Genomic DNA, 22701 nt, shown 5'->3' on the forward strand with positions numbered 1-22701 from the left:
GTACTATGTCCAGGTCTAAAACCATGGAGTTGGTGACAGTAGGTTATTGCTGAGTAAAAAGTTTTGGAATTAGTTGTGGACACATTTTCCAGGATTTTGAGATGGGAGAAAGAATGGCGATGGGTCTAAAGTTGGTGATGTCTGTGTTGTTACCCCTTTGTGCAGTGGGAGGAGGAATGCCATTTTCCAAATGGAGGGTAGATACAAAAATAAGTAATACAAGAAACTGCAGTACTAACATTTACATGTGTGCATGGATGTGCTCATGCAGGTAAGGGTTAAGCAATAAACTCATTCATTGTATCACAATTATATATCTGAGCTGGACAGAATCAATGAGTGTGTGACTTTCTGTGCATATGACTCAGATGTTTCTCACTAAAAAAATACAAAGCATAAGACACATGTCTTATATGGACCAACTAAAGACCCTATCCCTTTACTCCAACTCTTATCATTTATTGAGAGTTGACTTATGCCTGACCTACAAGGCATTCTCTGATCCAGCCCTGATGAAAATGTTACATATTTGCAAAAAAACTTATACAAGAGTTACACGTTCCATGGACCTAAACCTTATTTGTGACTCTAACAGAACTTGCTGGAGAGACAGATTTGTATCCCAAAGGCTGCCTTGTCTATGGAATAAACTTCCCATCTTCATAAAACAAAGCCTGTCCCACACTCTTTTTTTCAAAAAGAATTTGGATAAATGGATGGGGAACAGTAATTTCACTGCCAGGGTACTGCTCATATCTCCCTTATGGACAGAGGTACTCTGAAAAATGACTCAGGGCGCCAACATCCAAAAACCCACTACCCTAATACTACCCCATCCCATATCTGGGGAATTAAGGTATAATATTGTCATATCCTGGTTACTATTGGCTAGGCTTGTAAAGGCTCTTCCGCCATTAGCCTAGTAATCACCTGTAAACCTATATGTCTGTGTGTCTGTCCCTCTTTATGTATATTTGAGTTGCTGTATATGTGAGAAGCATTCTCTCTCTCTCTCTCTCTCTCTCTCTCTCTGTCTGCATCTTCTTGTGTTCATATATGTAAGTGCCTTTGTCTGCATAAGAGTGTGTGTGTGTGTGTGTGTGTGTGTGTGTGTGTGTGTGTGTGTGTGTGTGTGTGTGTGTGAATAGACATTAATAAATACTTATACTCTGAATTTAAAATACTTTCTCCAGCAACAATTACATATCTTACACCAAGTCTAAAATGTAGACAGAAGAACTATTTTACATCAGAAATATAAAAAATATATGTATGCATATAGTAATAATGAAACAAATACAAAGCAACTTTAAGGGTCCATTTTCTAATTGCAGTAATGCTGTCCAGGGTGGGCATTACAGTGAAATAAAGGAAATTCCAGGGGTGGGAAGACCCTCTGCCTGTGACATTGAATCTCACAACACCCCTGGTGGTCCACTATTTCCCTGCAACACCCACACTATTGGGCATTGTGGCTTGCTTACTATATCTTCCTCACATTCTCCCATTTAACTCAAACACTTGACTCGTAGAATCTCTCTTACATTTCATTTTTCCTGTCTCCCAATCTGGTATTATTCACTCACTTATTTAACATAACATGCATTGCACTACAGCTATCCTAGAAAGTACATAGGGACATAGGAGCATGGGCACATACTAGGCAAGAAATCACTTGAACTATAAGATGCCTAGCCATTGCACTTTTAAACAGGCAATCTTAAAATTTCTTCCTACCCTTGTCAAGCATTTAATAGTGATCACCTCCCAAATCGAGGAGGGATGAACATGGTAACCCTGATGTAAATTTGTTTCCACCCATCCAGGTATTAAGACTAGCCTTAAAAGTGGCCAAAGAAGTAATTTGTTTGGCCTGTAGTGGTAACTTATTCCATAGGCAAAGAAAACACACAGTTGAAGTTCTACTTTATTAAGATTATAACACCGCAGATGGGACTCAAACCAACAATCCCTGGCTTAGGAAGCCAATGCCTTACCAATTGGGCCTCTGCTATTATTTTGCCTCCATCTATTTCTGACTGCTGCATCACATACCTTGATTTTCTCTATATGTTTCCTTAAGTTTCTGAGTAAACTATGCAGTTCTGTGCATGATATATTAAATTCTTTATAATATTATAATTTATGTACTCATTCTGAAAATCGTACTTTGTAATGTGCCTCTTTGCGTTTTTGCCTTTCATACTTTGTCATGATTGAAGAGTCATATGATCAATTCACTAACCAGTTAATGAGTAAAAATAATGTTACTTCTGGATGTGGCTATTGCCTTTGAATCCAGTAGTTGTCAGTGGGGTACTTATTTATAAATTTCACGAAATAAACAAATCAGAATTCTGCTGTGGGTGAAATAGAGGGCAAGCGTCCTTGTACCCAATGCTAATGGCTTCACTCCCAGCGTACTCTTACTAAATTTAATCACCTCTGACGTAACAACATTTCAAAGGGGATGGGACAAATTCAGTCAAGTGCCCATTCAATGAAGCAGGTGAAATAAATAGTTACTAGTAATGTATTTTTGCCTGGAACTCTGAATATGTAATGCAACATGTTAATGATAATGATTTTTAAGACAATGCAAAAAATGTCTTGCCTTTTAAATGTTTTAATAATTTTCTGTACAGCTAAATTGCAGATATGAAATAGGGCTGCACTGAATGGAAATGGTGCAGATAGATACTTATATATGTAACTGAAAATGATATGGATACGTAATTACATTTACTTATGTATTGTGCCTCAACTGGCTTAAGGTATTTTCTGTTTTCCTGCTCCTGAGAGCAGAATATTCACACTGAGCCACTGCATTCATCAAGCACATATACTGCATGGCTATGAACAAAATGGAGATGAAGCTGATTCATATTATGAAGCTGTACTGTACTTTTAAGATATTATTGTAACTGTTTGCACAGGGACCTGCCAAGCAAAGGACCAATACATCGAACAAATGAAAGATGTACTTCAGACATGTGTACCTAAAAGGATAGCTGGCTTCATTGCTGAACCCATTCAGGTATGGTGACTGTATAACATTAGGTGATCATTAACTCAGAGTAAATAGAAACTGTCACTGCAGGTATAAAAGCCATAACAATCTGCTTCATTCTTAGAAAGATTTCAGATACCGTGTCTCTTTTCTGTAGCTGTAGATCATCCTGGAGTATTAGTTGTAAATCCTGATTACATTTTACAAACAACATGTCTTCATTTGAAACAAAGAAAATAAATACATAAAAACATCAGAGCTCATAACTGGCTCATATAGCATCCTGTATAATTTCCTCATCTGGTACAGCCCTCAAGTCTAAATTTAGGAGCAAAAAAGGCCCAACTTTATTCTTTCAAAACGTGCTTTAGTCTTGATTGCAAACTTGGTTTCTGAATTTGTTTCTGCACTGGCATTCAGAAATGTCAGTACTGCACCACCAACTGATTGGCATCTCTAGATTGTACCCCTTTAAAACCATATGCCTGGGGTAGCCACCCCTTCACCACATCACATCTATGCCTCTGAAAAATGTAGCTCTCAAGAGTGATAAGGAAAAGTAGGTAAAATATGGTATTCAGAAATTGTCCTTAAAGCTACAAGGGAGTAGGGCAAAGAATTAGCAGCTAAATCTGAAAGGAGAATGCAATATGACAGTGACATAAAATCAGAAAAGGATTGTCAGTGGGGGTTAAAGCAGCAAAATACAAGTTACCCAGGAAATGCAGCACATAGAGGTTTAAACTAAAAGAAACAAGCACTTTCATACAACTTTAACAAGGACTTCATCAGATTAACAAGTCATATAATTTCTAGCTTTTAAATAACACCAAAACCAAGGTATGCTTATCAGAACAGAGCTACTGGCTCTCATTTTAACACTGAACCAGTACTAAGTGTTTCCTTCAAACCAGGTGACATCATCATATTTAATTTAGTCTGCCATACTAATTCCTTATAAAGTGAAACTTTCTCCAATTAGCACCACTCACACACAAAACCTCTTTTCACATGTTCAAAAATAAGAAACATTTTTTTTTTAATTTCACATACACTTTTAAATGTTTAAAAAGAGCTGCTGTTACCATAATTTTTAATAGCCAGGGTGTGTTCATAAATACATCTCTTCTTTGTTTTATTCATATAATATGCTTGGCAAACAGCCAAGTAAACTACTCCACTAGATGAACAACTAAAACAATCTGGACATGCAGTACTTTTGGATAGTCAGATATAACCACATTGGGGGCCCTCCAGAATCTATACTATTTGCACGCTTCACAAATTGGCTACCCATATTTTGCAAAATATGTTCTATATTCTTATTAGCCTTGCATGTAAACATCAGGAAAGCACCCAGCTTATTCTTGCAATAATCCTCACTAACTACAATGACCCAATTTCTCCTCATTATTTGTCTAGCATCCTTGATATTTAACAAATGATGCAATACCGTTGTTTTATTACAATTCCAATTATTATTTGTCTAGCATCCTTGATATTTAACAAATGATGCAATACCGTTGTTTTATTACAATTCCAATTACATTTTTGATCAGCTTAAGTAACAGAAGCTGTTTTTGCCAAGGGTCTTCTTAAAATGAGTGCAAATCTGCAAATACATTCCCCACTTACATGAGATAACATTTCTTCTAACAGTGTCAAAGAATAACCTCTGGAAAAAACTAATTATTTAATTTAGTTCACTCATTATTAAAATTTGCATAATTAGACATCGTATGGGATTAACATATAATCTGGTTCTTAACAATACCCTTCTTATTTTCAGTGGTATGGGTATTTTGAAAATGTGTATATTAGATAAAAGTGTTAGACTCCTGCCTGTCGACTTCATAATTTTTTATAAATATGTAAATTCAACAAATTAACTCCATCTCTTTCAGCTGTAAAAAGAAAAATGTACTAGACTCTTCCAATACTGACAAAATTCATATAGTTGTTAATTATTCCTATTACAGATTAAAAAATATTTTCTAAAAAGGAAAATAAGCTTTGATGCATTATTTAACACACAGTTTGAGATAAACAATTTTTTACCAGTGACCCAAAACAATATTTGCAAAGATGGGGGCACAGGTTACTGCCATTGCAACCTCAGATACCTGTCTAAAATGCTCTATTTCAAATACAAAATTATTTCATAACATTGAGCCCATTAAAGTATATATGATGTGAATAGTGTCATTACTAAAAGAAGTGTGTTCACTCAAATAAACATGGAACCAAATTAAACCTAGACCCTGAGGTATAACCATGAATAAATCACAAATATTTGCAGTTACCAATAGGTCTTCAGACCCAAAGGGTAATACCCTAATTTTATCCAATAAATCCCAAGAGTCATTCAGTACCCCTGAGATGTTGGGTAATATGGGTTTAAGATGCTATCTGCAATAATGGCCAAAAGTTCTGGTTTTGAACCCTCCATTGATATTACAGGTCTTACGGGGGGGGGGGGGTTTGATACATTTATGTTTCTTATGTACCAGCTTTCAGAAGACTGGTTGAAGGGAATATGTATAAATTCGAATATGTGATGCCTTTACATTTATATTGCATTTTATACCTGTACTTCACTTAATCCCTACTGGATTCCATCAGCTATACCAATGCGGGCGGATGAGGGACCTCACTCTTAACTTTTGTTGGATGATGGCACTAGCCATCTGAGGTAATGGACAAGTCATAAGATACAATAAATAATATCTAAAACATGACATCCCATTTTTGTTTCAGTAAAGTGTTAAATAAATGCCACCATTCAGTTGCAAAAGGTATACTTTTTGCTGAACTATTCTAGGGTTGCAAGGCTGCAGAAGAGCAGTGGTGGAATCGCTTGCCCCTCCGAACCTTGGAAGCATGAATTCTAAAGGCACAACAGCATTTTTGGTCACTCACTTGTTGCGGTTGAATACAATTGCGTTGTCAATTTGCTGATTTAGGTTTGAGTTGTCCAAGTGCTCTTGATCTGAGACTTTACATGAATGATCTGTACAGTAAAAAGGCCTATAGCTTTTCATGGAGAGCAAGCTGTACTTCATGGAGGCTTGCTTAGTAACCTAGTTTAAAGACTAATTACATTTTGGGGTCTTTCTGATATTGGTCACTATTTATGAAGGTTCGACTCCCTGAACTAAAAAGTTTGTCTTAGCACATTCTAAATATAGATTTTACAAGTGGTCACACTGATGTCCACAAGCACATTCTAAATACAGTTTTTACAGGTGGTCATATCCATGTCCACCTACTATGTCTCTGCAGGCTTTACTAATGCATGTGTCACATTTCATGGGAGGGTAGGCTGAGAGATATTGTATGGGTAATTCCCTTTTAATGGGATGTTTTATTATTTTAAGGAAAAGTTGATATTTCTGTCACTCTTGAGAGAAAGGGTGGCAGGGTTATGGTCTCAGTTGAAGAAGTGCTAAGTTGACTTGCTGAATTAATTGCAAAAATGACCAGATTCAGTAGCCCTAGGAGCAAAGGCTATGTTTTTTTAGTGTCTTTTATAGGCAGCTGAGTGGAAGGGTGATGCACGGGAAACAGCACAATTCATGCAGTCAGGAAGTGATCGGGGGAGTGCACTGGGTATGAGCCACCAAGTGAAAAATGAAACAAGCATAAATGGGGGAATTAAGTTATGATATGTAGCCTTATCTTTGAAGTATTTATAGAAGTTATATTTTCCTATGGTGCTTTGATAATGAATAGTAAATATGGAGAGACTGCTACCTTTCAGTTATTAAACAAAAAGGTTCTTGAGGTATGTCTATCAATCCCTATCCAATTAATTTATGCTTCATGGTGCAGGACTTCTTAAATTTCAAAACAGTGAAAGGCAGTCAGGAAGGTGTTGTGCGGTTAAAAAGGAAGAAACTAGGACAGTCTGAAGACAGTGTCAGAAGGGAAAGAATTGTCATAAACACAAAGAAGACTTAAGAATGTAGGAAAAAGGGTTAGTTTGAATATATTCCATTAAAAAGTCATACAGTTCTTAGTACTGTTACATACTTATGTATGTATGTATTTTATTTCCTTGAATATGAACCTTCTTGTTTAAAGCTTTTCAACCTTATTTGCTTTTGTAGCCTAGTCCTGTTCAGGTTCCCTTTTATGTTTTTTTTTGCAATGTAACACAGAGATCTGCCATGGGAGCAGTGTGTTATTTTGAAGATAGGAAAATGTTAATGTAATACATCTGTAATATTAAATAATGATTCAAACAAACTTTAGAAATACTTGCATGTTACTCACTCTCATAGCTCTTCCTTGCTAGGACCATTTTAGCGAGTCTTTTAGCCTCATTTAGCAATTGTTAATATAATTTAAAAGTAGCATTACAACCACAGTCAAGTGAATTTATTCCCAGACATATTGCTTTAGTCGTGGGTTAAATGACGTATCAGTTCACCCTTTTACCATTATTGTTGGGCTGTCAAAATGTCAATCTGAACTGCCCTTAGTGTCTGTATCCTGTGCTGTTTTCTTCTTATATGATGTGAATTTCTTTAGTTACTGTGATGATGCATGCTGCTTTGTCTCACACTGCTTATAATTATGTTTCTTGTGACTTGTACACTTCACATTACCACAGCATGTGCACTCCTACACAAAGTACGCCCATGTATTTACACATACATACATGTATGTATACATGTGTATAGAGCTGTCTAATAGCTTTAAGTTAAAATACATTTCTATCCTATTCACCTCTGGATGCTCTTATTGTCTGTTTCGAGTAATATGATACGCATTAACATTTAAAGCCCCTTAACTGTGTTTCAGGGTGTTAATGGAGCAGTGCAATATCCAAAAGGTTTCCTGAAAGAGGCCTACGAGCTTATTAGAGAGAGAGGAGGTGTCTGCATAGCAGATGAGGTGAGTATTATAAAGAACACAGAATAAATGTCTAATGCTGGTTTTGTTTCATATTAAGTAATATGATACAACACAGATGTATAGCAATAGGTACAGAAAGGGCTTTACCTTTACTGCAGGTCATATCAGACCCCTGTCCTGATATAGTTGTAAGGAATTCTGCTCCTCCATGGTATTCCATCAAGGACTGCCATCTCTTTCCTGTAATTATCACTTCATGTTCTGACAGTACATACAATTTATGGACTCACCAGAGTGAGATGACTGGATTTCCACTTCTGTCCCTAGCAGAAAATGATTTCTAACACATGGATTTTGTTAATCAGCTGTACTCTTTTATAACGGAGCTTATTCTACTCGGAAAGTTCTCTTCCTTATCTTCATCTGCCCTAGTGTGCTGTCTTTTAATAGTCCTGCTTTAAACTTCTTTCTTATATATGCATGCACACACACACACACACACACACACACACACACACACACATATGCACATGCATACACACACACACAAAATCCATTTTTCTCAGTAAAGGCTCTACTTTATCTGCTCTACTGTGTTATCTTTTCATGCCTTCTTTGCAGAACACTTTTAACATGTTTCAGTTAAGCATGTGTGTGTGTGTGTGTGTGTGTGTGTGTGTGTGTGTGTGTGTGTGTGTGTGTGTGTGTGTGTGTATATGGTTCCCTATCAGAAGCCTGAAACACTATAAGCCTGAAAATCAAAATCCTGAAAACTATAGACTGAAAGTTCAAAATCCTGAAAGCCCAAAATCCTGAAACTCAAAATCCTGAAAACACAAATAATGCTAATATGTCACTATAAAGACACTAATATCTACCAACTGACCCTGACCCTAACCCTAACCCTAAGGTCTGTCACTATCGCACACTCACCTGACCTGCGCCCTAACCCTAACTCACTTAAACCGCCCCTAGCCCCAATATTTGTCACTATTGCATACATGCCTAACCTGCCCTAACCCTAACTCACTTAAACCGCCCCTAACCCTAACATAAAACCAACCGCACACTTACCTGAACCCAACGCATGACCCAACACCACAGGGCTAACAATAGCAAAGCCACAATGACGTCAGTATGTCCATTTTGTGTTTTCAGGATTTTGAGTTTCAGGATTTTGGGCTTTCAGTCTATAGTTTTCAGGATTTTGATTTTCAGGCTTATAGTGTTTCAGGCTTCTGATAGGGAACCATATATATATATATATAACTCTTTTAGCCTGCCCAGTAAATTAATATTGGCTGATATTTTTTTAACTGTGTTAACCACGTAACTGAACTGGTCAGAAAGACCCCTTTCAGCTATGAACCAGCCCAAGTGGTAGTAGCAACTTTTCAAAGCAGCATTTACAAACAAATTATTTAAGTTATTACATTTCAAACCAACATTTGCTTTCAGATTACAATATAACATTTATAGTTCAATAACTGCTCTAGTGCTTTTGCATGAATCTTATTTGCACAAATCACTGCATTCTGTAGCAGGATACTAGTTTGTTTGTGTCTTTCAGCTTTTCACGGTTAGGGGTCGCCACAGCGGAACTCTGGTCCGCTAATGATTGGCAGTTGATTTTTATGTACCGGCTTGCCAGGCCTGACGCACAACCTTCAACGAAGGTACACCCATTCACGCATGTCTCCACGCAGAAGACGCTCTAGCTGAGAATCGAACCAGACTGCGTCTTACTGTGAGGTGACAACACTACCGCAGCACCACCACCGCGGGTATACTATTTAAATATTTGCATTAGTAAATATGATAACTTTCACTGCCAGTCTTACTCTTTGTAGGTTTGGATTCAGTGCTTTTTAGGCTTTTAGAAATTTAGCTACTTAAACCCATTTCTTCCCAGTATATGTAACGAGAAGATCAGCCAGGGTTCAACAGCTAATGTCTGAAGCTTTAAAAGCAATGCTCTTACATAATCTGATCCTTGTGACTCAGAGAAAGAGCTTTTATTGTCCTGTGAATTTCCTTTTCAATAATAGGAACTGAAGGCCATTTTTTGCCATGTAGGGAACACCTCATGGGACTTTCTAACTGATCTGCATTATCTATGTTGTTTATGCAGCAGTCTGTCAAAGATCCAGATATTACATGATGACATGAAGTGAGGAAATGTATTTGTCTTTAAGAACATATTTGCTTAGAAGCTCAGAAGTAAAATTTGTAATTTAAAAAATAGCCTAGATGCAACCAGCAGGAAATCTGTCATGGAAAAGACAAGTTTTGGTTCTAGACTGAGACTGGAATAATCAGGAAACCCGAAGAAGTCTACTGTATTCCATTTCTGTATGTCACTGGAAAAAGAAGTTGTAAAATTATTTAATACATTTACTTTTCAAAAGATGAGAGAAAAACAAAATAACAACAGTTTCAGGAATTACTGTGAGCTTCAAAAGAATTTGCCATTTACTCCTAGGGCACAAAGTCCTAAAGAGACAATATATGCTCATAGTATTGAACTAAAGTGTCAAGCCAAAGACTGAATTTCATGACTTGTGTGATTCGTTGGTACATATTAAAATGTAATAGCTTGTGGTATAAGAACTTATCAAACAAGGAGCAGGATGTAAGAGAAGCAAAACTGTGGATATATGCCGAGTGAGTAAATTACAGGTACAAAATAAAAAGAATTAACTAATGAAATGGAAGCTGATTCTCCAAATATATGTGCATTTGCCTGTAAACAAATTCACAACCTGAAAACAAAGATAACATGCATTCATTACATATGTACAGCCACAGAAGCATCATGTCTGTTGTAAAGAACCAGCGGAATGATGTTTTTATGACTATACTGATTTTTATCTAAAGGTTTGGTAAGCCTGCAAGGAGAATATCATAAAGAAGTCCTACTGTTGTTTCAGTAAAATGGACTCCAAGGGAAATTTAAAAATCTCTAAGGAGTAGAGTAAAGCAGGCATTGAAGTAAGTGGTGCAGCGGTTAGCACTGTTGCCTCACAGCAAGAGGTTCTTTGGTTTAATTCTCGGCTGGGGTTTTTTCTGTGCAGAGTCTGCATGTCCTCCCTGCAGTTGAGTGATCTTTAAAGACATGCAGGTAGGTGTGTCAGTGTGGGTGTGCCTTCTCTGAAGGTTGGGTGAAGGGCTGGCAACTTGACAGAGTAAAACTGCACTGCCAATCAATAGCAGACCGGTGATCCCCTGTGGCGACCCCTAACCAGGAAAAGCCGAAAGACATTCCAGAACTGGAAATGTCTTGGCCACTGCTGTAAAGCAACCATGATTAGTATTTGTATTCATATATAAAATTTAAATAAAGATTAAAAGACAGCATTATCAATTAATTATTAATTAAAGTTGAATAAGTGGTCCCATTGGTGCCAGATGCTGAGTTCTTTTCAAAACTAGAGGTAAATCAAAGATATTGGTAGATAAAGCTAGACAAAGAAAGTTGAAGATTGTGTACATTTACTACACTGTTTGACTGTATAGATTCTCTAGACTTCCATTTTCATTCCTTCAGCACCCAATGTGCTTAAGAGAGTTGTTGCACAGGTAATTAAAGGTTTACAGGGTTTTGCAACCATAATTTATTATCCATTAGTGCATGGCCATACACACAAAGAGCATAAGTAACTGATGCAGCTACTGAATGGCTTAAGGCAGCATAACTACAAGATAGATGAGAGCAAATATAAAATAAGAATGATATATCTAAAACAAACAGGTCACTTTCTAATGTCACATAGAATAATGCCTGGTATAAAAGGTCAGAGCAAATGTGCAAAGACCAAAGTCAGAAAACTAGTAAGAATTCCATGGGATTCTATGGATGATAGAGCATCTTGCAAAGCTTGTACCTAATATAGCTGAGATAACTATGCCTCTAAAAAAGCTGTTAAAGTAAGCTGCACCCTAGAAATGAGGCTATAAACATGAAAATAGATTTAAGTGTTCAAGAGACTAGTTATAGACCCAGCAATGCTAAATACGTTGGTGTGGATAACCTAGTTGTAGTTTAAATAGGTGTCAGTAAGAATGATACAAGAGCAGTGATATTACAAGGGAGCAGAGCACTTGCAGATGAGTCAAGAGCATTTCAAATGCACTAAAGAGATTCAGATATTTAGAGAAGAAATTGTAAGCATTAGTATTTGGATGTGATAAATTCCAGGAGTACACATAAGACAAATGTTAACAAAATATATTCAGAAAGTCTGTACAGGACATCTCTGTGATTTCAGGCAGTATTATTAATCTAAAGAAATACGATCTGAAAACGAAATATAGATAAAGAAAATATCTACAAATATCATTTATGTTGAATATTTACTACTGAAGCATAAATAACTGTTAAAAGACTTGAAACCCTTTGGGTAATACGGTTGCTACAAATAACAGAAGAAAACAGTAAGACAAATCTAGAATTGTACTGTCATTTACTTAGAAAGATAGTCCCATTTATATCTCCTTACTCCTGCAGACCAAACACTATCCCATGAGCCTCATTTTTCCCTTTTGGCAGGAAATACACTGAATAGACCATAACCCAGACAGTCATCAGGGGTTTTCTGCAGTTTTTTTTATTTTTTGGTCCTAAACATGTCCCACAGTGACCTATGGATGCTCAAGGGATGGGTACACATTGGGCCTGTTTGAGGGCATGCCATCCACATCTGCAGATGTTGTAACCTCTCAAAACACAATGCCACCCACCTACTCCACAAGCATGTGTCTCCCTGTGATCTCTAGTCTCCACCAAAAATTATATAATGTAGAGTACACCTCAAGCATGTGCATTCCCACCTTGCCTCATGACAGAAGCAAGCAGACACTGAAACATCAGTCTTGTCCCTCCTGACCTCACTAGCTCCTTTAGCACCCAGTCTGCTAAGTGAGGCCAGAACCTCTGGGTTACACTCAGAACTTTATCCCAGTTATTGTTTTCTCTATGACATTTTTGGCACCTAACTGCCAGCCATCAAGCATCCAGCATTTGGTTCCCTGTGGTGGGGAATCCCTAAAACCAATGAGACAAGAGCCATCTGGAAGAGCTGTCATTCAGGCAGCCAAGAAAGTTATTTGTATCCTCACTGGCATCTCGGCTAGGAAAACATTTTGAATGACCTAACCCCACCCCACCCTGGGTGAAAAGATGAGTTACCTGCATCAGTGGAGGAATACACAGTGTCATCCATCTGTAAGTGCAGGTTATTCTCCACTTGCTAATAAAAGCTATCATCAAACAGTGGCTCAGTGAGTCAAAAGCACACAACCAGGATAACTCTCAACCTGTTTGTGCAAAAAATCTGGATAAAGCCAAAAATAATGGGTGGACAAAGGCCAAAAATTAGGTACAGATTTTAAATATTACCCTTTCAAACTTAGAACATTGATAAAATAGCAAGTTTTGCATTAGCAAGCATTTTATGAAGGATATCCAGTCTGAAACTTAAATAACTGTCATTATTTAATGACTTTAATCCTCAATGATTTGCCAGAAAACCACATTTTTGAGGAGCAAACCAAAATAGAAAAAAAAAGTCAAAAATCTGGACATTATGGACTTCCAAGATGACTGCACATTGATTAGCAGCTTAATTTCAGCTCTCTCAGTGAGAAAAAAAGAAACAAAGAGATAATGGCCAGTAATTCTTATAGTTTTAGTAAATTCAGTTACTGGCTAGAAAGTACAGTAACTGGATTCCAGCAAAGAAGAAAGTTTGAGAGCCTGAAAGAAAATAAGCTAGAAAAGGTGAAGAGGAAACACTAACTGAGAGGAATCCTGCAGCAGTTCAGTAAAATCAGTTCAAGCTCCATCTTTGGTACAACAGATGGCTTCCAGTAATTTTAGAGGAAAAAAATCAAAAGTACACAGAGCTCATTAAAATAACGGAAACACTAAAGGAGTATACCAACTCAAATAATAAAATGCTGCAAAAAATGGAAGAAACTTTAAACAGATATTCAGATGAACTGACAAAACTGCAAACATCAGAGGATGAAATTAAGAAAAGACTGGATGGGTGTAAAATTGCTCAAGAAGAGCTGTTTCAAAAATGGTAGAGTTAAGGGGACAGAGCAAGCAGTGAAAACCTTGAGATTTTCTGCCATACCAGAGAAATTGGAAGGAATAAATTGTATTATTTTTATGAAAGCACAAATAAGTAATGGACTGGTATTCCAAAGCATTAATTCAAATGGAAAATCATGTATATGCTCCAAACCTGGCCATGAGGAAGAAGCTAAAACCTGTATTGGTAAAAATGCAATCATACCAGCAGAAAGTGTTTGATTTTGGCAACACTGGCACAGAAGGGCAAAGTATTAAAACTGGAGACAATAGAGTGTTTGTGGAAAATTATTATTCACTGTACAGTAGACAGAAGAGAAGAGAAGCAAATTTATCCCAGTAATCAGGAAAAGTCATGAGGCAGGTGTGAGCTGAGATTCAAGCTGCTGTATTCAGCTGTCTTCAGAATATTTTTTCCTTGAGGATAAACATAATTTTGGTGCAGAACAGGTTAAGGAAAAAAGACAAAATTTGTCCAAAAAGTGAGCCATCAAAAAGAAAGAGACTCTGCTTCTCATTCTTCTGATAATAAAGCTCATAATGAGACTTTGCCAGTGAAACCCTTTCCAATGTTCCAGAGGAAAATGCTTAAAATACAGAAAAAACATAAGAGTTGACTAGAAGAACTGGGAGTACCTTGGACTTGAAGCAGAGTCTGGAACTGGGAGATAGAGATGAACAGGAAGAATGTCCACAACACTAAAGTCAACGAATATATGTGAGATTATAAACCATCAATCGCATCTGTGAAATATGACTTTACAAGAAAAAATGGAAAGATTGGACTTTTGCTGACTTTCTTAAACTTGTGAGGGGCATGAAAAGCATATTCCCCACTTCATGTCATTAATGCTTGGAAGGAAACTATTGGGAAAGGAAAGAAAAAAGTAAATGTTAAGTAAAACAATTTTTGTTCTTAACAGTATTTGTATAAATCATATCATAATATCATTTCTATGTTATCTAGTAAATATTTTTTAGTTATTGTTGTATGTGATAAAGATACTAAAGTAAACAAATACTCTTTTTCTTCTTTTTAGGTTTTAAGAAACATAGGCATTACAATCTTAAAAGAGAAGAAATGCTGGGCAAAAGCATGTTAATGCGCTGTAATCTTGGTTGAAGTGGAGGACGGGGTGCAAAAGTACGCAAATCATAATATATGTAGAGCTGATATGTTTGTCTTACTTTTGCATAGGTGAATGTCTGGATGAAAGCCTTTGGCTTAATCTACTAACACATTTTTGGTGTAAGCAGGTAAATAAGAGAACACCAAATGTAATGAAAAGTTTTCCTTTAGCAAATAAATGTTCAGTGTGAATTGAGAAGTCTGCAGCTGAGGGCAGCTCTACAGTTTGTTCTTATGTTTCCATGGAGACAAGCTGACTACAAGGGCAGGCAATAAAAGCCAGAGCACTTTTTAAGCCTAAAAGTTAATGTTTTCTGAAATCGTACAAGTTTTTTTTCACATTTGGGAGTGGAATAAAGATAAGACAAGAAAAGGACAATAATTAATGGAAGCAGGAGCATATCCTATTACATGCTTCTTAGGATAGATAACCTTAATTTCAGGTTAGGTAATGCCTGTATGTACAGCTGTCAATTAGGAGCAATTTGTTCCTATTAGGGGGTTGAAGATGTACATAGTTGTGTTTGCTAGTTTTAAGTTAATAAGGTATGGAGTGGGGTGTGGTGGTTATTCGTTTGCAGGTTTTCATTAAATCAAAAAAAATCTTATAAAATGTAACATAGGTTCAAAAGGAGATGAAAAGAAAGAACTACATAAAAGATCAACCTGCCAGTAGTGGGTGTGTGTAACACAAAAGCTAGAGATATGTATTTAAGAAAGCATTCATATATAATAGGTAGAAATATTAACTTCTCTAACTATATTACTTTGAACCATGAATGGCCTCACAGGTATATACTAAAACAATGACATTCTGAATTATATTAAGAAATGCAGAGTGCAAATACCAGTACTACATGATACACATTTGGAAAGTAGTGAGCTTGTGAATTTGATAAAAAAATATTTTAATGTGGATATTCAGCAGATTATCAGGGACAAAGGAAAAGGGGAGTGCTTATACTAATTGCTAGAGAAGCTCCAATAGTGATAGAAGAGGAAATAAAGATGACAATGGTAGATTTGTGGCAGTAAGGGGCTATTGGCCAGAGATGAGGATTACACTGGCATGTATTCATATTCCACCTAAAACTGCTATTAGGAAGCTTAAGAAATTTTGGGAAGAAATAACCAGTTTTCAGCAAGGAATATTACTTATAAGTAAGAAATGGAATTTGATTTGCAACAGTGAGGATATATCTGGGGGACCTAGAAGGGAAAATATAGCAAAAGAGGACAGATTTCTGAAGTTATGTATGAAAAGATTTGGTATAAAAGACATGCATTTAGAAGTAGGAAATGCAAGAGAGAATTTACATATTATTTCCCAAGGTACAATAACTGGGCTGGGCTAGACTAGACAGAAATTATATTTCACAGAAATGTGCATTTAATTAAAAGCATTGGCACGCATCTAATAACTATTTCAGAATATGCCCCAGTAACAACTAAGCTAAAAATGCATAGTAATGAAGTAAAAATGAGACACTGGTGCTTCCCCACATACATGTTAAAAAGACAGGAGTTTAAGGAATGGGTAGTGGAAATTATTTGAGAGTTATTAGGGAAGATAGACATCAGAAGCTATAGCTAATGAGTGGGATAAAATGAAAGTGCAGCTTAAAAATAGGGTAGAAATAAAAGAAAAGAGGGATGCTTAAGCAGTAACAGGAATTATTTAGAGGGGCTGACAAAGGTTAACGTATTGCAGAATAAGGGGAATTTCACAGAAGAAGAGGTGCAAGTACAGTGTGCTAACGTGAAAATAAGGGAGTATTTGTATAATATGCATGGGTTTAGAAAGATTGCTGTTAAGCAACTGTTCTTTGATAATAACTCCAGAGCGTAAAAACATTTAGCACAATAGACCTGGGCAACAGGAAGTAGAAAGGGTTGTTGCCAAAGTTATCAAGCTTATAACAAGAAAAATAAACACAGATCCCATTGAGGCATTAGACATATTTCAGAAATTTATGAAAATTTGTATAAAGCAGAGAAATGTGGAAACCGAGAAAGAGCACAAATGGAAATATTTATGGAAGACTTAAGTATGTCAGCATTAAAGGTAAATGAATCTCAACAATAACTAGTTAAGATAGGAGCAGATGAGATAAAAACAGTAATGTACAATCACTCTACAAGAAAGTCTCCAGGACTAGATGATATTCCTATGGAAGTTTGGAAGCTAGGATGGAAGAAAGTAATACAAATCTGGAAGGTTTTGTTTAACAGTATTTTAAAAGAAGGGGAAGCACTGACATACTGGAAAAAAAGCTGTGGTGGCTATAATACCTATAGATGTTAAAGACCCATCAAACCCAGCTTCATATAGACCCATTTCAATTTTAAACCATGATTAGAAAGTTTTTATGTCTATAATAGCTAAAAGAATGGCAAAGGTGTTGTAAAACGTGATATATATGGATCACTGTGGTTTTGTGGAGTAGAGACAGACATTTGACAACATTAATAGAACAGTGTTAACCCAAAGGGAAGCAATGTGTAAGAAAATACTACTGTTGCAGGTGGGTCTTGTTGCACAGAAAGCATTCAACAGAGTAAGCTGGGAGTTTATGAATAGGGTATTCCTTGCTACCATAATAACTTTAATTATGAGGATGTATGCTGGATTGGAGGCAAAAATTAAAGTGGGAGGACTCCTCCTTGACAGGTTGTGTCTGAACAGAGGAAACAGGCAGGAGTGTTCTTTTTCTCCTTTACTATTTGCATTATATTTACAGCCATTGGTAAAGCAAATGAGGGACTCAGAGATTCAAGGATATAACTGGTATGGTAATGAAGAAAAGTTGGCTTTATTTGTAGACATAGTAGCAGAAAGTATTCTAAGGACTAAGCCAACACAAGAATGGAGAAAGGAGATTTTGCCAATACAGATGACTGCAGTTAGGGTTACAGAGAATAGGCAAGAACGGGCTGAAATTTAATGGAGAAAACAGGCAAAAGAGTAATGGGAGCAAATAATTAGAGAGGGAAAGGTAATAGAATGGGAAGAAGACATTTGAAGTGCAGGATAGAGACTGATTTCTTTATCAAGGATTAAGGTCATTGTATAGCTAAAATGAAAGAGGTTTGGGAATCCCAACTGAAATTCCTACTGTGGTAGAGTTTTTAGATGAATCTAGAAAATAAACTGCTGTTAAAAAGGAATAATTAGTAGAGCATATAAAATATTGCACAATATCAAAGGAGGTTAGAAAATATCAGGAAGAGAGCTTAGATAAGCAATTCATTCGGAAACAATGTGAGGACATATGTATGGCTCTCAAGTATGCAACAAAATGTATAAAATTTAAGATTTTTGCTCTGAAGTGTTTGTATAGGTATTTTTATACCCCAAACAGAAATTTTCCACAGGTAAATGGCAAATGTTGGAGGTGTGAACAGAGAACATATGTTTTGGAAGTGTAATGAGTTGACAGACTTTAAAAATTTTCTGCTGAGTATTCTGCAAGACATATTTGGTGAGCAAATGGGTATAACTAAGCAAATTATTTTTTTGAGCTGGGACACAGGATATGAATTGCCTTGACATATTAAGGCCTTGCTAAATTTAATACTCGTGGCTGCCAAAAAAGAAATTAATAGGAAATGGAAATCAAAGTATAAACCAACTGCATTTAAACTATTAAATATTGTAACAGAGATAAAAAAAAAACTGGAAGTGAGATCTGTAGAAAAGGATGGGAGCAGATTACATAGAAAAAAATGGAAATTTTGCGAGCAATGCATGCAGAATAATGTTTTAGCAGAAGGGTGAGATTTAAGGTAAGGCAAGAACTGAGCAAGTTATGTAATGTTGAATTAATAGTTATATGATATAAATAACTAGTAACATGTTAATATTTGTTTTTTATTTATATATGTATATATATATATATATATATATATATATATATATATATATATATATACACACACATATATACACGTACATATATGTATGTATGTTTGCCTATGCCTTAAGTGATAAGTCAGTAAAGGTGTTAAAAAGATCTGACATTGTGTGAAAATCTGGACAGTTAAAACTGAAATTTTTGAGAAATTGAGAAATGTTGGCAGTATGTGTCCTGTGCTGCTCTCACCCTCCAAGATATGCATGCCCACTCTCTTCTGCCAGCTCCCTCAAATGCCCAAGCTATTAATCAGACTCAGATTGTTTAGGTTGTAACTGGGGCTCCATCCCTCTATGCTACCAGACCTAGCACTCTCTGCAGCTATTAGTCACTGTATGAAGTAAGTCCACCTCCAGGAAGAGGAGCAGTATGTTAACTACCCTACTTCTATGTTTTATTACCACTCATCACTTTTTGGAGGTTGCAAGATCTGCATGCATTCTGTCAAGCTGTTTACATTTTAGTTATGGTTGAAGTAGCTGTGGTATTTATTCAGTCATGCATTATGTCCAGTCTTCCTATAGGCAGCCTGTACAAATAAATAAATACTGGAAACTTTTTCAGCCCTTCTCATGCCATTTTATGGCTCCAAATATGATAATCATAACTCTAGAATGCAGTCTCACAACCTTTTCATGTTATGTCATATAACTTAATATTAGCATAATTCTGACCTTCTCTTGATCTCATTTAGTTTAGACAGCATTCTGTATACCACTCAACCTTCCAGATTTCTGCCTTGTATTTTTGGTCTGTTTCCCATACAATTTGTGGCTTTCTGGCAAATTATTGGGGATTGAAGTCACTAAATAATGACAGGCGTTTGAGTTTCAGACTTTGTATACTTTGGAAAATGAATGCTATTGCAAAACTTCATATTCTATCGACTTTCTAAATTTATAACAGCAATATTTACAATCTGTTCCTGATTTGAGGCCCTTGTCCCTCCATCATTTGTGGCTTTGTTTAAAATTCTTGCACTAAGCTAAGAGATTGATAGGTATATCTACACGAGGATCTGAATCCAAAAATTAGACAAGCCTCCTAGCAGATAAGAGTCAGGTAAAAGCTAAAGTGCTAGAACAGAATCAGTAGTGACCTATATAATTCCTGTGGAGACTGCCCTGGAATAGTGGGTCTAACCCAGGAAGGAAAAAAAAAAACTTGGAAGATCCTTCCCAAGATAGAGGATGCCATGTGTTTATGTTTTGTTTCATTCAGCCATCTGATCACTTATTAAACACTTATCAGCAAAGCGAATCCATGTTTTCATGGAAGAAGTTGCCAACAAACATTAATTTTTCAGGTGCTATTGTAAGTATACTTTCACTTTCTCAATGATTTATACTTAATCATCATCTTGTTCCAACATCTGGCATGTTTCTAAAAGTGTACTGTTTCTGTGACACAAAAGAATTTAAGGATCTGCTTTGTTTAATCAAATTGTTTTACAGTAAAACCAGGGGTGGCTCATGCTATAGGACTGCAGCACTCCCACCTAAAAAACAAATAAAAATAAAATAGAGAAACACAAAAACAAAAACAGTAAATTCTCAAAGTGTGCACATGCTCTCAGACTGCTTTCTCAGCAGTCTAGATAGGGGGAAAGGCTTCTCGGCCCCAAGATGCCCAGCAGTCTGTGTGGCAATGGAGGCACTCTGGACTGCAGCAGCAGCAGGCTGCACCAATCATGGATTTGGACTGTTCGGGATGGACCAATCGTGCAAGGAATACTGGCAAAGAGGCTGTTTGGATATCAGCGGCAAGGGAGCAGTTATTTGGCTCATCAGCAAGGGGAGCAGTTATTTAGCTTGATGGAGTGGATATCGGCAGCAAGGTAAGCAGGCAAGGCAAGCAGTTATTTAGCTCGGTGGAGTGGATATCGGCAGCAAGGTAAGCAGGCAAAGGGACTGAGTGGATATCGGCAAGGTGTGTGTGTGTGTGTGTGTGTGTGTGTGTGTGTGTGTGTGTGTGTGTGTTTAAAATGCTCCATTTGCTATATACTGGTGGCTAGAGCAAACTCATGGTGGTGTGGTAGGGTATACTTCAGGCGTGAACCCTGTACCTTGTATGCAAGTGTTAAGGGCCTGAATTCCATACCCACCACCATTTGTAAAATAAATTGCAGATTTTTGCCTCATATTTGATCTGTTCTATTCCTCTTAATATCTGTGGTTTCTAAATGTTTAAATGCTTGAAATTTGATGGTGCAGTGGTAGCATTGTTGCCTCACAGCTGCAGGTTCTCAGGTTTGATTCTTGGCTGGGGTGCCTTGTGTGTGGTGTCTGCATCTTCTTCCTGTGTTTGTGTGGGTTTGCTTTCGTGTCCTCCCATGTTACAAAGACATGTCTGCATTATTTCTTCCTAGGCCTCTGCTGAAAATTGTTTTTTTGATCCAAGTCAGACTGTCCTGGTTAACAAATGTTAAATAAAATTGACAGGCATTTGAATTTCAGACTTCAGGTTTCTGAATGTTTGATTCCTTACATATTTGATGATGCAGTGGAAGCATTGTTGCCTCACAGCTATATGTTTTTCTGATTTGATTCTTGGCTGGGGTGCCTTCTTTGTGGAGTCTGCATCTCCTCCCTGTGTTTGTGTGGATTTGCTCTGGTGCCCTGCCATTTTACAAAGACGTGTCTGCAGTATTTCTCCCTGGGCCTCTGCTGAAAATTGTTTTTGTTCCGTCAGAAGTAAAATTGACAGGCATTTGAATTTCAGACTTCATATTCTTCAGAAAATACATAGTAACACAACCTTTTATTCTAACAATTTTCTAAGTTTATAAGATGAATATTTGAAATGTGTCCCTATTTTTGGGACTGTATTCCCCCATTATTGGCTTCGTCCAGGTTTTTTGTGCTAAGGTTGACAGCTATGGCAAGACCTGAATTCACTGAATATGTTTGAGGGCTGTATTCCCTCATTACTGGGTTTGTCCAGGTGTTTTGTGCTAAGAGGTTGACAGCTATGGTGAGAACAGAATTCACTAAATGATAGCCATTTAAGTTTCAGTCTTCCTCTCTTTTACAAAGCAGCTGATTTGGCAAAGTGGTATGTTGCTCTGACTGTTTTGTACAGGGACCTGGGCAGTAAAATGTATGGTGGTAACACAGCATTTTATTCTAGCAACTTTCCAAGATTATACAAGCAATGTTTAATGTGTCCCTGGTTTTTGGGATTTTGACACCCCCCCCCCAATAAATTTTGGCTTTTTCCAGATTTCTTGTGCTGTGAAGTTGAGATGCAGTTGAGTATTGAGTATATTTTACAAGGAGCTGAGAGCTGCAGGGGAAGAGAAGTTTAGTGCTGCTTATGCTAAGTCCACTTGCATTGTTAATAGCACAACAGGTTGTGTACTTGCTTTTGATGCAGAAGGCTGTGGGTTCTACTCTCACAAGGGGTGGATGCTGCTGTTCTGAGAATGTCCTCCTTGGCGAAGATACTAACTATGAGCCTGTTATCAGTTTGCCATCCATTTCCTATTGCAATATTACTAGCTTATCATTTCTTAATGTAATATAGGCAATTTAGTCCTCAGGGGCAACAGACACTTTATTTTTCGATGAAACCATGAAATATAATGTTTTTTGCTAGCAGCAACCTCTTCATTAGTTACAGATTTCTTTAATGTGGAATTATTTAGATCCTCTTCATTAGTTACAGATTTCTTTAATGTAGAATTATTTAG

The 22701-nt window shown here is 36.8% G+C and overlaps 1 protein-coding gene across 1 annotated transcript in view; it reads left to right on the forward strand.

Moving 5' to 3' along the window:
- AGXT2 (alanine--glyoxylate aminotransferase 2) overlaps nucleotides 1–22701 on the forward strand; it is a 1286299-nt gene that overhangs the window by 951887 nt on the left and 311711 nt on the right. The window contains exons 8-9 of the mRNA XM_044070154.1: nucleotides 2937–3037; nucleotides 7817–7909. Of these exons, the coding sequence (XP_043926089.1) occupies nucleotides 2937–3037; nucleotides 7817–7909 (194 nt within the window). The remainder of the gene's footprint in view (nucleotides 1–2936; nucleotides 3038–7816; nucleotides 7910–22701) is intronic.

Source organism: Protopterus annectens, chromosome 1.part0 (assembly GCF_019279795.1).
Source record: "Protopterus annectens isolate FY-2018-M chromosome 1.part0, PAN1.0, whole genome shotgun sequence".
NCBI classification, from domain to species: domain Eukaryota; kingdom Metazoa; phylum Chordata; order Ceratodontiformes; family Protopteridae; genus Protopterus; species Protopterus annectens.